Below are 15,815 nucleotides of genomic sequence, written 5' to 3' on the forward strand. Positions count from 1 at the left end.
AGAGAGCAGGTTTAGATTAGCTATTAGGATATTCTTCCCTGTGAGGGTGGTGAAGCACTGGCACAGGTTGCCCAGAGAAGCTGTGGATACCTCATCCCTGGAAGTGTTCAAGGCCAGGTTGGATGGGGCCTGGAGCAACCTGGTCTAGTGGAAGGTGTTCCTGCCTATGGCAGGCGTTGAAAGCGGATGATCTTCAAGGTCCTTCCAACCCAAGCCACTCCACGAACGCCGGCGCTCGCCTCTCTGCAGGCCAGCCGGGCCACTGGCCCCTGGGGCGGGCGGTTGTCCGCAAAGCCCGGCGGGTGGGGAGCGACGCGGACGGGAGGGAGGGAGGGCGGCTGCCCGCAAAGCCCGGCCCGGCCTCGCGCGGAGCGGAGCGGGAGGCCGGCCTTAAGATGGCTGTTGTGCGCGGGGCGCCGCTGCTGTAGCGCCGCGAGGAGCCGCCCGCCCGCCCCGCTCCGCCGCGCCCGCCATGGAGTGCCCGCACCTCGGCTCCAGCGTCTGCATCGCGCCCGACTCGGCCAAGTTCCCGCAGGGCTCGCCCTCCTCCTGGTGCTGCAGCGGTGAGTGCGGCCTGCGCTGCGCGGCCCTCCTGGCCCGCGGTAGCCCGGCCGTTCCTTTGTCCTCTCTGCCCGACGGCGGGAGGGCGCCCCGCGGGCGGGGGAGGGCCCGGCGGCGCGCGGGAGGGCGGCTGCCACGGTCCCCACCCGCCGGGGCCGCCCCGCGGTACCCTCTGAGGGGGGCTGCGCCTTCCAGCCGCCGCTGTCCCCGCGGGGGAGCCGTGTGTTGTGGCAGGAGTGGGGGCTGCCCTCCCACCCCCGGCCCTGCGCCGGGCTCCCAGCGCAGCGCTGTCCGGCCCGGGGCAGGCAGCGGACTTTGTCCCGGCGGGGCCCGCGCCCCCCGCCCCGCCGCCGCGGAGCTCTGCGGGGCCGCGCTCCGCGCTCCTTTTGTCTGCCGGAGGAGCTGCGTGCTCGGCTCTGCCCCGGGACCGTGGCTGAAGGGAGACGAGCCGCTGGCAGCTGCAGGGTCAGTGTGTTCTTTAAATCTGCCTGAGATTACTTTCCTTTTTTTTTTTTTTTTTAATATACGTTTTTGGAAGGACTTTGGAGAGTGTAGTTTTAATAAGACTGTTGCGGTGGAACGCGTCGCTTGGGACCCCCGTTCAAGCCAAGGAGCATCTCAGTGAAGGTGGTCTGTGGGGGTTTGGGGGTCACGCTCACCTACCTGTGAGTCGGTAGGATTGTAGAGGTCGTCTTTTTTTAGTACTTTGCTCTTTGATTTAATAATGCAAATATCCTGTCGTCACTACTGTACCTCGCATGATCTTGTTTGTTCAGGGGCTTTCCCTTTAAACGTGCCGTGCGCCAGGTGTTACAAATTTAGCTTTCTGCACAGATAACCCGCGATGTTTGCTGTCGTTGTTTGTTTGCTGTAGTTGTGTTTAGTTGTGCCCCGTGCGAAAGCAGACACAACCACCTCGGTTTAGAGTGGGAAGTAGGCCCCGCTTAAAGGAGCAGCGGGACTTGTGCCGGTGGGCGCTGGAGAAGAATCCTCCTTTGGTAATGACCGACCGGGGAGCACTGAAGGGCTAAATGTATTTTAAGGTCTTCCTTTTTTTTTAAAGGGAAGATGGTTGTCCTTTGTCTCGCAGTGTCAGTGCCTTCGTGTGGGAAGGCTGCTGCTTACTTAACTTCTTCCCTGATTGCAGTTTCCGGGAGCCAAGGTGTGGTAGCGTTGCTGCTTCCTTTGGCAAAACCAGTTATTTTTCTCTGTAATGCTTTTGATTTAGAGGGTGTACACTTTACAGTGGAGTCATGCAGGGAAATTATTAGGAGGAAAGGAGAAGTACAGGAAAAATTGTTGTCCCTAATGGTTTTTTACAAAAAAAAAAAAAATTATTGTCAAGGAGTTTAACTTTGAAAGTCCATCTGTTATCTTCAGAATATCAAGGGTAAGCAAAGTTGTCAAGAAGAAGTGTATGGCAGTAGGGAACCAACCTTCAGAGAACTTAAAAAAGATAAAAGTACCAAAACTAAAAATACATGCTAAGGTATTAATATAACTTCCTAGCTTAAAATAATAGCCAGTTTACAGCTACCATGTTATGCATTCTGCTTCTCAACAAAGAAGTTCAGCAGTTAGAGCAAGTTTTTCTTTGTTGTTCAGAGGAGTTTCTCCCAAACCAGCACTTACAGAGAGAGCCAGTTGCTGGGCAATCACCTGATTTATTTTACAGCACTGAGGCAGGAGGAAGGTGTAAGGGCTCTTCAGGCACTGAATAATGATGGCACCATATCTAGGGGAGTTTTTTGTTTGTAATGCTTTTTAAGAAAAAAAAGGTAAGTCACACAGTACTCGCATAGATAACTGTTGAAATCTTAACAAGTGGCTAGAGAAAAAAACTCAGTAGATTGAATTTAAAACAGTCCAGTGAACAAACAGCAGGCTTTTGTTAATTTAAAGCAAATGAAATTGTGGGTTTTTTTTTAAATTAATGGTGCATTTCTACTAGTATAGTAAAGCTGTAGTGCCTCAGTTCTCACTTCCAGCTGGTAATAACGTGATTATTGTTACATTAACTCTGTAATAGTATGTAGAGTACTGTCATCTTTTTGTTTGTACTCACTTTAGTAACGTCAGTTTTTTTAAAGATAGGTAATACGGGTTTATGTCAAGTCACAGTAAATACTATGTCTTATTTGCTGGGTTTGATGTAACTTTGTAATATAAAATTAAACAGAAAATGCTGCGTGTAAATTAATACCTTGTTAAAATTTAATGCATTTCCTATTAATTTTGATGCTGTTTTCTAAGGTTGTATGGTTTTAGTTGGGTTTGTTGGTGGTGGTGTCCCAGTTGTAGAAAAATATTTGGAAGGCAGTTTTCCGCATTCTGTAATTACAGGGCATCTCTCATCAAGTACATTGTCTTAAACTAACTCAGAACTTGCCTGTCCTGTTCCTAGTTGCTGCTGACCTTTCCAGAAAAAGGTAGTGATCCAGGAAACTTTCTGGCAGCCACCTGATGTGCCAGTGATAGCAAAACGTTGCAGAATAGGTTGGAGAGTTGAGTTTTAGTTCAGACTATCAGTGGCTATTTTTATCATTATCTGGTATTCTAGAGATTTGTGGGGCTGCAGTTGCCATGCTGAGTTAAGTACCTTTTCCTTGTCTGTCCGAAAAAACTCCTGGTTGCAACAATAACTTCACAAGGTAATAATGGAGGCACTTTTGAGTATTGTTAATTGATCTTGAATATTGTGTCATTGTGTAATGGAGGAGTGTTGCATTTGGTGCTGGTATTTGGAAGCCAGGTTTACTGAAGGTACGAGTTGGTTAGAGGAGCATGTGCATCAGCCTGAGCTGCTCCTTTTGCCCAAATGTTTCAAGTTTCCCTTGAAAGCTTCCTGCCGGAGTTGTTTTGGAGGTCTTGTGATGAGGGAAGATTCTTAAAAAAGCACTGAGAGGAAGCATTGACAACAAGGGTGTGATCCAAATATGAGTGGTTTTGTTTTCAGGTAAAAAGTAATGCTGTATGTTCATTTTTCAGTGTCTAGATCTTCTGTTACGTTACTGTTGAGTAGTTTGGAGGTCAGAGAGTTTAAGGCCCCCCATTTAGAAAATGGTGTGCTTTCCCCTGAGTATTTAACCAGTTAGGCCTGCTCTTTACAATCAGCAGTGCAGAAAGCAGCATGTATTTGCTTTGAGGAGCTTCAAGATTATCAAACTAGAGCACAGAATGATTTTTTTGCAGATCTATAGGCAGTTCGTTGTTGTAATGGGGCATTTAGGAGGAGAAATATATGCAAAGTAGAAATGGTATAGAAACTGAAAATGGCTTGTCATTTCACTGTCATGTGAAATTATGTGTGCAGATATCTGCTAATTCCAACAGGATTGCAGTCTTTCCATGCACTTTAATTTCTGAAGCTTCTGCTGAAGTTGGAAGCAGAGTAGCTGGAGGCATTGGCAGGACTGTGTCACAGACTGAAGCTGTTGAATTTGTATGATGTGCCACACCTTCAGCACTGTTGTGCAAATCATGTAATTATGAAAAGTACTCTGGAATAGCTCAGATGTGGTATTTCTTAACAACTTTTCATAGACTCATCAAACCACAGGGAGCCCTGCCTCACCTAAGTGAGATTGCAATCTTCTAAGCACACCTGTGGAAGTCTGGAGAGGTTTTCCAACTTTTTTTTCTGTGTGGTTGAGGATTCATTAATTGTTCTCACTGGGCTCATTGGTTGTTCAGTATAGAATTTGATGTTCTGTCTTTAGAAGAATAACTGCAGAGTGATAGGATTTTGTCTGCTGAGATAGAGATTCTGTGATTTTTGGTTTTTTTAAAGGGGAATTGCATTTGTGAAGGATGCTTAAAACTTACTTTTCAGATCACTGTCAGTTGAATAGTTCTTTTTTCCCCGTTAAAAAGCATGATTTTGTTAGGTATTGGAGAGCAGTTCTGGCTGTAGACTGGTATTTCCTGCAAAAGCTGAATATATGTGCCTGGCATTTGCATTCTGATTTCTGTTGTATAAGAGTTGTAATTGCACCAGTGGTCAGAAACATACGTTGTGGGATTTAGAAATGACACTGGGAATATGAAAGACAGGAGAGCCAGCATTGGAAGCTGTTTGAGGCCTAATGAACAGTGATTATGGTGGAAATCCACATGCTGAGTTAATGACTTTTTTTGTGTGTGTTTAAGTTACTAAAATATTTGGTAAATTCAGTTTGTTCAGAATAACCCCACATATCCCTGAATGCTTATTTAGATTTGAGACCAAATGTTTTAGGCTGAGTAGACCTTTCAAGAACATGACTGCACTGGGTCAGGCTGCTCGTGATGGTTTTTTTTGTTAGCTGCTTCCCTGCCTGCCCCCACCCCCCCCCATCAGGTTTTGTTTCCTCAGTTAAATTAGTCGCACTGTTCTGCTTTCACTGGGGTAGGTAATGCTGTTCTGCCACGCTGTGATTTTTGGCTTTGGACTGTTGCAGTCAGTGCAAACACAAGTACAGTGTAAAAGTGCAGGTACAGACTTTAACCCTCTTGGCTTTCCTTTTCATCCCAGCTGCTTCTTAGTGTTGCTTCTTCATTTCCGTAAGTATTTGTGTCTCTGTCTGCTTTTCCAGTTTTATTACCAGAGGTCCTGATTTCTTCTGTCTTTTTGTGATTACTGTGATATAGGAGGAGGGAAAACTTGCTGAAACTGGAGAGGGGGTAGGTAGGGACCTTATTCCTAAGAAAACTTCAGTTCTCTGCGTGTAAACTCAGGGTAAGATCATGGACAGTGTGTGGACCTAGTGGTCTGTATTGTGTGTGTGAGGATTATTTGTCACCCTACATCTGGAAAATTAAATTGGCCTGGAAATTGCCAGATTTATTCTGAAATTTAAAGGACAAAATAAGTATATATATATATTTTAAAAATTACCCCTTTTTATTCAGTCACTTTAAGTCCAGAGTTGGGTAGTCTTTCACCTTTTTATTTCTCTGAGTCACTGCTATGCAAGAATGCTTGTTAGTAACTCTTTATAGGTTGTTATATCTCCTTAAATTCATTCCCTGGCTGTTGTTTTAAGTTAGCTTGTTAGATTTGGTTTTTTTTAGACACAGTCTTGTTTTCCTTAAAATTGTTTTGGTGTTGGCTTTTTTTTTTTTCCCGTTTGAATTGGTTACTGATGTGTGAGCTGACCATGGGTCAGCAGTTATCTTGGCCTGTGAGATAGAGCACAGTGCTTTGGAACTAGTGAGAAGATGCACATTTATTGAGATAGGATAAAAGTCTTAATTTTGGTCTCATAAATTAGATGTAAATTTCCTTTTAATTAAAAAAAAAGGTGAGTCTTTGTTTTCAGATACTTAGTATCTTTTAAAAGTAAACTTAAATTGGTGGTGATTAATATTTTCTGGATTTTCTTTTCAAAGTTTTGTTTATACTCTACTGAACAAAACCATAATCCATCACAAAATTTGAACATTAGCTGGGGGAAGAGATGCTTCAGAGGAAAGAAGTAGACATTTAATATGTTGCCTTTGAGAAACTAGATCTAATCTTCATGATGATTTTGAAGATAAGCTTTGAAGGACAAATTTTACTACTGACTGTTCTGAAGTGTCCAGTGTTTTGAAATGACTCTTTGAACTGTAGCAAGTAAGGAGACAGTATAGTCTGAGGCATTGTGGAGGCAGGATGAGACACTCGTGTGCATGGCAGACTCTTGATTTACCACAGATTAGGGCAAATCTCATTACAGCTGGTTTCAATGTAAGCAGGATGATTTTCACCTGCCTTTCCCAAACTCTTCAGGGTATGCAGGTGTTAAACAGTATCAGTGCATTATACTTTGTTTGTCTTATCGTGTCAAGGTGTTGAGGCTGACAGACTTGTTAATTTTTTTTTTTTGTCATGTGTGTGTCTGAGGTTGACAGAGTGAAAGTTTCAGACCCAGTGTCTGGAATGAAATTAAGCTTTGAGCTATTTCTCATTTGATCAGTACCACTCACTTCATTTAGTAACCTGCTCATGCTTTGCTTTCTGTTTTACCAAACATTCCTTACCTAGGTAAAAAGTAATTAAAGGCCACTAATTAAAATATTCCATGAAGGGTAGAAAGTGCAATTTAATAAAAAATTTGGCTCTGAAAACTAGTTAAGGCTGTTCTGATTTATACTCCAGTATTGTTGGAGGAAACGTTTTATTGTAGAGTGAATCGGAATTGCTTTATGGTGCCCTTGTTATGGGAGTAGTGTAAGATTTTGTCCTTAAAAATTCTTTTCCTTGATTATAAGAGGATATGTTAAATGGTACTTGACATAATGACTACACTTGCCATTTAGCAGTCTTATCTGGTATGTCAAAGCAATCCTCTGGTGTTACCCCCTTTGGAATACCTTGCATAATTTTGGATCTTGTAAACCTAGTTTGAGATTTCTGTGGAAGATTAAATTACCCGTGTGAATCTAATCCCAATACCCCCAGGCAGCCTGGCAGAACAAGGTGGTGGTTCTGGAAGTTGGCCTGCCCCCAGTACTGCAAGCAGACAGCTTTTTGTAAAGCAAGGTATTACTCTCGGATTTGGGGATGGGGGTTGAAGGTCCCTATCAATATCAAACAGGGAAATACTGATTTTTGGAGGTACTTGGTAGGTGGGAATATGCGCATCTGCTTGTCTGTGTCAAAATAGGTGCATTTTCTCAAAACAGCCTTGATCCTTTTAAATTTTTTGGGTTTTTACCCTTCAGTTCATGTTTTGATTTGGTAATGTTTTCATCCACCAAGCATTTCTTTCTCTTTTTTTTTTTTTTTTTTTGTCACATGGATGGTTTAATGTGTCTTTTGCTGATATTGGGGAAGTAGGAATGCAACAGTGGCAACTACAAACAAACAGATTATTCACTAGATTATGTAAAGAAAGCAAGAAGACTTCTTTCTGTCTTTCCCCTCTTTTCCCTCCTATTCCCAGCTTGAATATTTTGACCTGCTCTTGATTGCTAACTTGTCAAAACGACATTACACTGTTGGCTTTGCTGTGTTTTTTCTGGCTGCTGTCTGAAAATGAGCGTTTATGTGTCTTGTTCTAACAAAGATTGACTAACTTTTTTTTTTTTTTTTGTGGATGCTACTGCTATACTGAGGAATAATAGCTGTTTTTCTGTGAAGGCTAAAATACTCAAATTTAAAATATATGTATTTAAATTTGTATGCTAATGAGTTATCAAAGTAGCCAAACAACTAAAAAATGTTTTTGGAGTGTAAAGGAGAAATAGAGGCAGTAATTTTTAACAAAATGCTTTTGGTTGTGCTTGTTCATTAAGATCAGACTGTCTCTAATGTTTTACTTTTTCCTTTTTTTAAATAATAATGGATACTTTTCACTTTGTTTTCAGGTAGGATGTGCTTTTTCTGGTATATGCAGGAAGATCAACTGCTGACACATCTACATTGTCCTAAAGTTTGACTGGACATGTAGAAAAATTAAATTATCAGAAGAAATCGCAGTAGTGTAGCCTGGGAGCTGAATGTCTGTGTGACTGGCAGTGCTGATTCTTTCTGTCTCTCCCTCCCTTACCCAGAGCAGCAGGGCAGCGAGCTCGGGGTGTCTCTGGATTGCTGCTGTGAGTGACCTGACTTTGGTTTGGCACCTCCTCCCCCCAGTTTGTTCAGCCACTTCCTGGGGAACTGTTTACACTGGTTAGAAGAAGTTTTCCTGACCTCCCTGTCTGCTTTTCTATCACTGCACTAAGAATACAGGCAAATAAAAACGCCTGCATTTTTGTAACATTCCCTGTTTCTCAGTGTGGAATTCTGATTGCATAATCCTAATGCCAGACTGAAGCCACTGTGGTCGAGTGTAGGGGAGGGGAATTCCATGCAGATGAAGCTGGTCACGTTGTTCTCTGATATTCTTCAGCGTTAAGAATGTGTTGGGCACTTCCGCGACCTACTTATTCTGTGAAAAGTTGTTCACCTACCCGTGTTTTATGTTCTCACTCAGTTGTTGTTCAGTATATCTAAACTATCTGTGGTTTTCCACTGTAAATGGGAATGGTTCACTGTAACCATCTGTGAAATTTCCTCTGTGAGACTGAGCAATGCTTTTATTTGGCACAAGGAGGAGGAAACTACATGTACAGGTGTGCACGAGCACAAATAGTAGTTCACAAACTATCACTAAATGACTTGTCTCCTCACTAGAAACTCAATCTTTCTGATTTTGGCTGAAAGATAAAGACAGAGGAAATAACTTGGGGTTTTTTCCATACCTGTAAGTGAGGGTTGTTTGTTTCTTTCTTTGAATGTTCTTTGGAGTCTTACTTGAATGTGATTTGAGTCAGGATAAGACCTGATACTGTTGAGACTTTTCTTCATTGGGAAAGAAGGGTTTAACATTTTTGTATGTTTAGTAATGCTTACCAGGAGACTTGCTTCCTGGTGAATTCTCTTGCTTTTGATACAAATGTAATGGAAATTTCATCTTTTATTAACTTTTCCTTTAGTTATGTGTGTGTTAGCTCATTTTAAAACAAAGCATTTAAAGTAGTATAATTGCAAACCTTATCCCCTTCTGTCTGGTTTCATTTTGACTAGAATGCTGTTTTTCTAAAATACGCAGTAAAGATGTCTAACAAATTAAACTTACGTAAAATATTGTTAAATAGAATATGTTTTCGTAATGATTAAGAGTTTAGAACAAATTCAGTGCACTTATGAACATCTTTTAATGGGACTGAGGGAAGGATAGAAAGAAAAACTTTGTGAAATAAGGTTTGGAAACAAATGGGAGTAGTCTTTAAAACCTAGACAGTAAAACTAGCTGCCTTATAACTGTAGAACGTCTCTAGTTTTCAAAGCCTGTAATGTTCCTTTTCCCTGCATTCTTTGTTTAGAATGGGGCTTTTGTCTGCTCAGAGGTTAAAAAAATACTCTTGTAACATTTACTTCTTTTTTCAGTCACCTGACTTTCATTAGTTAACTCACCTAGAATTGACTGGCCTTCTTAAAATGTGGGGCAGTTGGCTTTTCCCAAATGCATATACACTTTAAACATTCCCCACCCAAACAAAAAAAAACCCAGTCAACAATCATACACATTTAACTCTGTCTTTATGTTCTAAGAACCTATTCCTAGATCATAAGATAGTGGTAGCATTCTTTCTGCACTTCTGGGTATGTTAAGGCCCGCCCTGTCTTTTCAGTACTTTTGATTCCTCCTGAATGTAAACATACATTAGGGTTAGATAATGATAAAGCTTGTGTGTTCACTTGAAGGAACTGCCTTTTTAAATACACAAATGAATGTCAGAAGCTGGGAACCTGATTAGTTGTGTTGGTGTACGTGTACTTAGTACTAAGTAACTTACATTGCCTGTTAGGGGTTTTTTCATGCTGCTGGTAAAAATACTGATGTGTCTTGGGGCTTTGTTTCTGGCAATAGAGTGGTTTTTTCAATGCCAGAGTGTCTTGATTCTGCACATATCCACGTGCCCTACAATCTTGACTGATGTTCTGTGATGAGGAAGACTTGTGATTTTTGCCTTGAAATGATGTTTATTGTATATGCTGGTTTATGGGCCAGAAGGAAAGAGTGCACATGGCTCTCTAATGTTGTGATTTGGTCAGTTCATCTTGGTGGAAAATGCTTGGTTCCAGTCTTAATTTTAACAACTGAGTGTTTCACGTGGTGGATTTTGAATGTAGAGTGCATGGATATTCCTTGCTGTGGAGCCTGCAGCCTAGGTGAAAGCTGTAACTGCTAAGCTGGGTGAAATGTTCACTCTCTCTCTTGCTTTGTCTCACTCTTCCCTTGAAGTACTTACTCATGGGAAGGAATTGTCAGTCTTCCCTCAGCATTTAGGAGTTGTCTGTAAAGAAGGCCTTTCAAGGGTAGGAGATACTTGCATTAAACTTGAGATGTTCACATCTTGAATGCATGGGGATTTTGTGGAGAAAACTCCTCCGCTGATTTATTCAGTCTTTGAAGAGACTTGTGCTTGCATCCAGAGGGAGTTCCAGAGCTGTAAATTCCAGCAGTGGGCAGAACCTTTTTGCAGCTCTAGCATGTAAGCCCAGAGAAGGGACCACATCCAACATCTTTGTCCCCTTGATGTTTCTCATAGGTTAATAACTTGAGTAATTCCCTACTTAGAATACCAGCTTTCATGGATGACTTAGACACCTGGTACCCGTTGTATATTGCATATGGGAAGTTTTATGTGTTTAATTTAGAGCTGTTTTGGCGAATCACCTTACAAGTTTTGTGTAGTGATGGGTTTGGGGATATCTTACCCTTGGCTGCAGTTAAAATGATTTAAAGGACTTGGGTGTATGGGCTAGTAGGCTCCGTTCTGATCTATGCTGATAAACTTAAAATTCTTTTGGTAAATTATTCAATCTCTTGTTTTCATCTCTAAAATGGAAATGGGCTTTCTGAGAAATGCTATGAATTCTGTGACTGAAAATCTTTGCATTTGAAATGCTATTACTATAGGGGTTTGTATAAATCCGATTAAATACTTGTGCAGAATTTTGTATTCTCACCGGGAATTTTGCTTGCAAATTTCTCTCACCTTTACTTCCAGATTTTTGGAAAAGGTAGCTTTCAGTCTGATTCCTTAGGCCTGATGTGTCACAGCAGAAGGATTGTGTTTTACAAAGAAGGAGTTTCTCATTTTGGTGTGTGGGTTGTTGCTGCTTTTTTCTTCACATGTTGCTAATGGAGACTGCCCAGCTCTTTTTTGCTTCAATTGTCTGGTTCTTTAAGGGGTAAAATGGAAGCCTGCCTACTAAATCATAATTAAACAGGACACTGAGGGATTTTTAAGGCAAAATCAAGTGAAAGGTATGAGAAAGGAAAAGTAGTCCATTTCTTGTAACAGTATTCTTGTGGATTTTTTTGATAGGCACATGTGTGTTACATGTTGTATGTGCAACATGCTGTACTTAAGTAGCATATTGTATGCCTTTGTCAGCAAGTGCACGTGTTTGTGGGATGATTTTCTCAGCACAGTATCAGTGTACCACTGACACCACAAGTATGTAAGTACTGTTCCTTCTTCCTGAGTGAAGCAACAGTGGTGGTTTTTTGGTTTTTTTTTTTTTTTTTACAGTTTAGCTTGTTTCAGTGTAGCTGAAACTATGTGAACATAATGTTCACATATCTACTGTGTGAACGTAAAGTGAACTGACCAGAGGTCAGTTAGTCTGGAGATGTTTCTGTGCAGGTCACTGTGCTGTTGAAGTGTATAATTGGGCCAGTAACGTGGGAGTGCTGCTATAGCTCCTTTTGAGAGCAGAGCCCAGGATGTCTGGTAAAGGCTGTGGGGACTGTTTGAAACAGTTTAGTGACCCTAATCTTGTTTCTATTCAATGTGCTTTTAACAGAAGGACCAAAGTATTGCTCTTAATGTGCTGATATTTTGTGACCTTTTCTTTAGTGGTGCAATGAAGGGCTATTTTAAACCCTGGCTGTAAGCACAGTTCTGTAGCAGCTCTGGCCCGGGGTCACTCGCGCTGTGGCTGTGCTGCTGCCAGGTCTCTGGTGGACACTGCATCTTGCAGGTTTCTGAACTTGGCTGCTTTACAAAAACTGCTTCCTGTTTGTCTCTTCCTCTTCCTGCTGCTTTTTTCTATTGCCAGTTTCTCAGCTATGCAGTGTGCTGTTTAAACAAACCCATTAATTTCACAAGTTGGTTGTGCACTTTTACGTGTCTGTAACTTTCCTTCAGTGGCAGTCTGCATCTTTGCTGTGTAAGAAATGCAGTGTTTGCCAGGAGCATTCACGCTTCGCAAGAGTGCACTTGGAGTCGGCTTTCAACAAGAAAAAAATAAGCATGAGAAGTACATATTTGCATGATCGTGGGGTAGGATGGGGTGGGGGACCCTGTGGTGAGAACACCAAACTGATTAACCATATCTTGCTCATTCTACTTGGCATAATTCAGTGAACCTTACCCAGTTGACTTACAAAAAGTGGAAGCTGCATGGATGTCTCTGAGTGTTCCCAAAGTTATGTATGACTCTTTGCTCTCCTGGGGATAGATTGGTACTCCTCTTCATTTAGAGAGGGCTTTGTAAACTGAGTAACAAATCAGTATTCAAGTTTTACTTAGAGAAATCATTCTGTAAAAGAATTCTTCCTATTATATGATGAAAAATTGTGTTTCTGAGCTTCTGAATAAGATGATTTTGATGTAAAGTGGCAAATGGCAATGCCTCAGATGAGATTGTGGCATTGCAGCTTTTCTTTTGACACTTAAGTATTGTCTTTGCCTGACCACTTGAATTTAATTTAAAAATACAGCAAATTGAGGCAGTTGGTAACTGTTTCAGTAGCCAAACTTTTGTTCAAGCTGAGAAAGCGGCCAGTGTTCCTTGGTCTATATACCACTAAATAAGGCAGATAATTTTTTTTATGTGGTTACAATGTTTGAACATAATTTTAATCCAAAGTGAGGGATGCTAATGTAATGCACCCCTCTCTTTTTTAAGTAGTGCTAAAACAAAAGCAAGCCAAACCCCCAAATCCCAATTGGAAAACTGGTTATGGAAGGAATACATCTGTAGCTATACAAATGGGTTTGAAAGTCTTTCCTCATGATTTAGTGTAACTGTCTGACCTGAAAGTCCAGAACACCCAAGTCTGTTTTAAGGGTCAACTTCCAGGGCTGTGTAATGTTCTTCTGAATTGAGAAGGATTTGCTATGGATCTCGCCCTCTCACTTCTGGTCTGCTTTGAAGCTTACTGCATTCATGTCAATACCCCATTTGAAAGGAATAATGTGCAGTATCTTTACATATGAAGCCAAACTGTCTACCTCTAATTTAGATTATAGGTAGTTCTGGACAGTGATTTGTGATTTTGCTGTGCATTCCATGGTGCCTGTCTTGATGGAGTCCTGATTAATGCCTGAAGCTTCCAGTGTAATTAAATTTATTAAGTAGCAAGATGGTGACTTCTTCAGGATCTGTACTGAGGAATACCTGGAGAGCCAGGCTTTCATGCGGCTATTTACTGAGCTAGCCTCAGAGAAATACAAAATGAAGTCTTCAGCAATGTGTTAAAAAATCAATTGTGTAATTCTCTGAGAATAGAGCAATTTAATTTAACAGAGGTCACAGATTTAATACTGGATTCTGTGTTTAATCTTAGTGGGAGACACTTCCATGTGGTATGAGTTCTTTGTGGGTGGAGATGTTTGTGCAGAAGATAAACTACACATTTCTGATGTGATGCAATTGGACCAAAGTTCTTCCTAAAAATTAAAGTAAACAAATGAGCCATCTTTTCCTATTCCCTGATATGAAAGATGGAAAGTTTTAGTGTATGTGATTTTTTTGGCATTGTGCAGAAGTTGGACTTGTTTGCTGACTTTGTGCAGAACATTTAAACCTGCAGAATGAGCACTACTTTGGTATAATTTAACACTTGACAAACAAGCAGTACAGGTATTTAAAGTACCTTAATGTGAAATTGTAATTGTCTGGTAGGAGTGGAAAGTAGGAGTAACAGTTTCCATCATAATGCTTTGACCTACTGGTTGAGAACCAGTTCCATGCATAGATGATAACATAGTGAAAGCAAACATGTGATTTCAAAGTGGGAGATTTCTGTTAGGATTTTAATGCTAGGAAGACCTTTTAATGTTCGTGGCATGGAAAGCGTAGAGTAGTGCTTTGTTCACGCAGCATTTGAACACAGATTAAGTGCATGAATGGTTTTGGCTTCTTTTTCTTTCCTTCTGGTTCATATTTTACATTGTAGTTTGTGAAATTCAAGCAAATAAAATTGTATCAGGGTAGACCAATGGTTCCTTTAGCCCATTTTTAATTGATAATGGCTGTTTAAGATTTTTCCTTTCTCTTCTGTTTGCCAGTGTTAAATTTTGGGTTTCTTAGTAACATTTTGGTCAAATTAGACAAACTTCTTCCATGTTCCTGACTTGAAATGTAAACCAAAACAGCTCTACCTGGCTGCTTTCTATCTATTGCAAGATGACCATCACAGCTGTGGGAATAAACAGCTTTAGAAATAGAAAAATTGAGTTTTGGAGAACCAATGCCGGAAAACTGAGACATATGAAAAAATGTGTTTCTCAAGTAAAGCAGCTGAAGGAACCAGTTCTGGAGTCTTGACTGGAGAGTTTAAAGTACTTACTTCAAAAAATACTTCTGGAGGATGTGCCTTTTTTCCCCCACATAGTACGGTAACATTCTCATTTTAAACATGCCTTGGATTTAGCTTTTGAGTTGACATACAGCAGCTATTTGTAATAATAAATTCAGATTCAAAACCCAGTTGTTTAAAAAGCAGTGTACTCTTTATTTTTTCCATCTGATTTAAATCAAAAAGGTAAAATCTGGTAGTGGAAAAATATATTAGCTCTTCTAAATGGCTAAGCTTGTTGGTTCTCTGCTGTTTCAAAATTGACCCCTTCCTTTTTAATGAACATTTAATTTGATAAAGAAACTACTTTTCTTAGCTTGATGTTCTCCAATAGTCTTTGATCTTAACAGTTTGCTATGTACCATGGTTCATAGCTTGGTGAACTGTGTTTTGAGTTTTGCTACAAGTCCTGAATTAGCCTGCTCAGATTGATCCTACCCTGGAGCAGCTTCTGTGCTGCTTCAGTTCTTGTTTTAAGATGTGACTCCGGAAGGGGAAGGCTGTTCTCATGCTTTCACACAATAAATAACAATTTAAGTAATTTACATGTACAACCAGTGTCAGTCCTATTCTCTTTGTCTTTCTACCCCCTGGCCTCACAGGCCTTCATGTTCCCAATCTCTTCTCTTTCCTCTGTGACTCTCTTGACTGGCTGCTCCAAGCAGCAGAAATTTATGTTGTGTAAAAAAATTGTCTGTTATCATACCCTTTTGTATTTTGGGAATAATCAAAGTAGTATTTTATTTTTGTTTTCTGATCTTGTAGCCATGCACTTAGTGTTTTATTTTAATTTTCTCATCATATTAGTTGGGTATTTCAAAGTGTAATATTATTTTTGTAAATTTTGTGGTAATGGATAGTTAACAATTTTATTTCTCAAATCTTAAGTGCTGTATTTCATAGCATCCCTCTTTCAGTGACATGCTGCTGGGTTAGAATTAGAGTTGGAATATCCCATTTCTATGGCTCTACCCTGGGAATGGTGTTTCATCTTTTTTTAGTATTTACCATTGGTTTTGTTTAAGCCCTTTAGCTTTAAACATCCATGTTTTAAATTTTCTAGACTTAACATCTGACAGCCAAAAACTTAGATAACATCTTCTGATGTCTTGAGTAAATTGTGAAGCACATCACTGGTGTTACATT

The 15,815-nt window shown here is 40.6% G+C and overlaps 1 protein-coding gene across 2 annotated transcripts in view; it reads left to right on the top strand.

The window, feature by feature from the left end:
- Positions 1-365: 365 nt before the first annotated feature.
- The window catches only part of USP3 (ubiquitin specific peptidase 3), a 40,691-nt gene continuing 25,241 nt past the window's right edge, over positions 366-15,815 (top strand). Inside the window, exon 1 of one of the 2 annotated variants that reach the window (XM_042039528.1) lies at positions 366-563. In XM_042039528.1, coding sequence (XP_041895462.1) covers positions 473-563 — 91 coding nt within the window. In that variant the 5' untranslated portion in view covers positions 366-472. Of the gene's footprint in view, positions 564-4,940; positions 5,035-15,815 lie in introns of those variants that run through there. The other variant, XM_042039529.1, reaches the window with a different exon arrangement.

The sequence above is a fragment of the Corvus kubaryi genome, unplaced genomic scaffold (assembly GCF_017639235.1).
Source record: "Corvus kubaryi isolate FWS band 111438036 unplaced genomic scaffold, C.kubaryi_AGA036_p1.0 37394, whole genome shotgun sequence".
Lineage (NCBI taxonomy): Eukaryota > Metazoa > Chordata > Aves > Passeriformes > Corvidae > Corvus > Corvus kubaryi.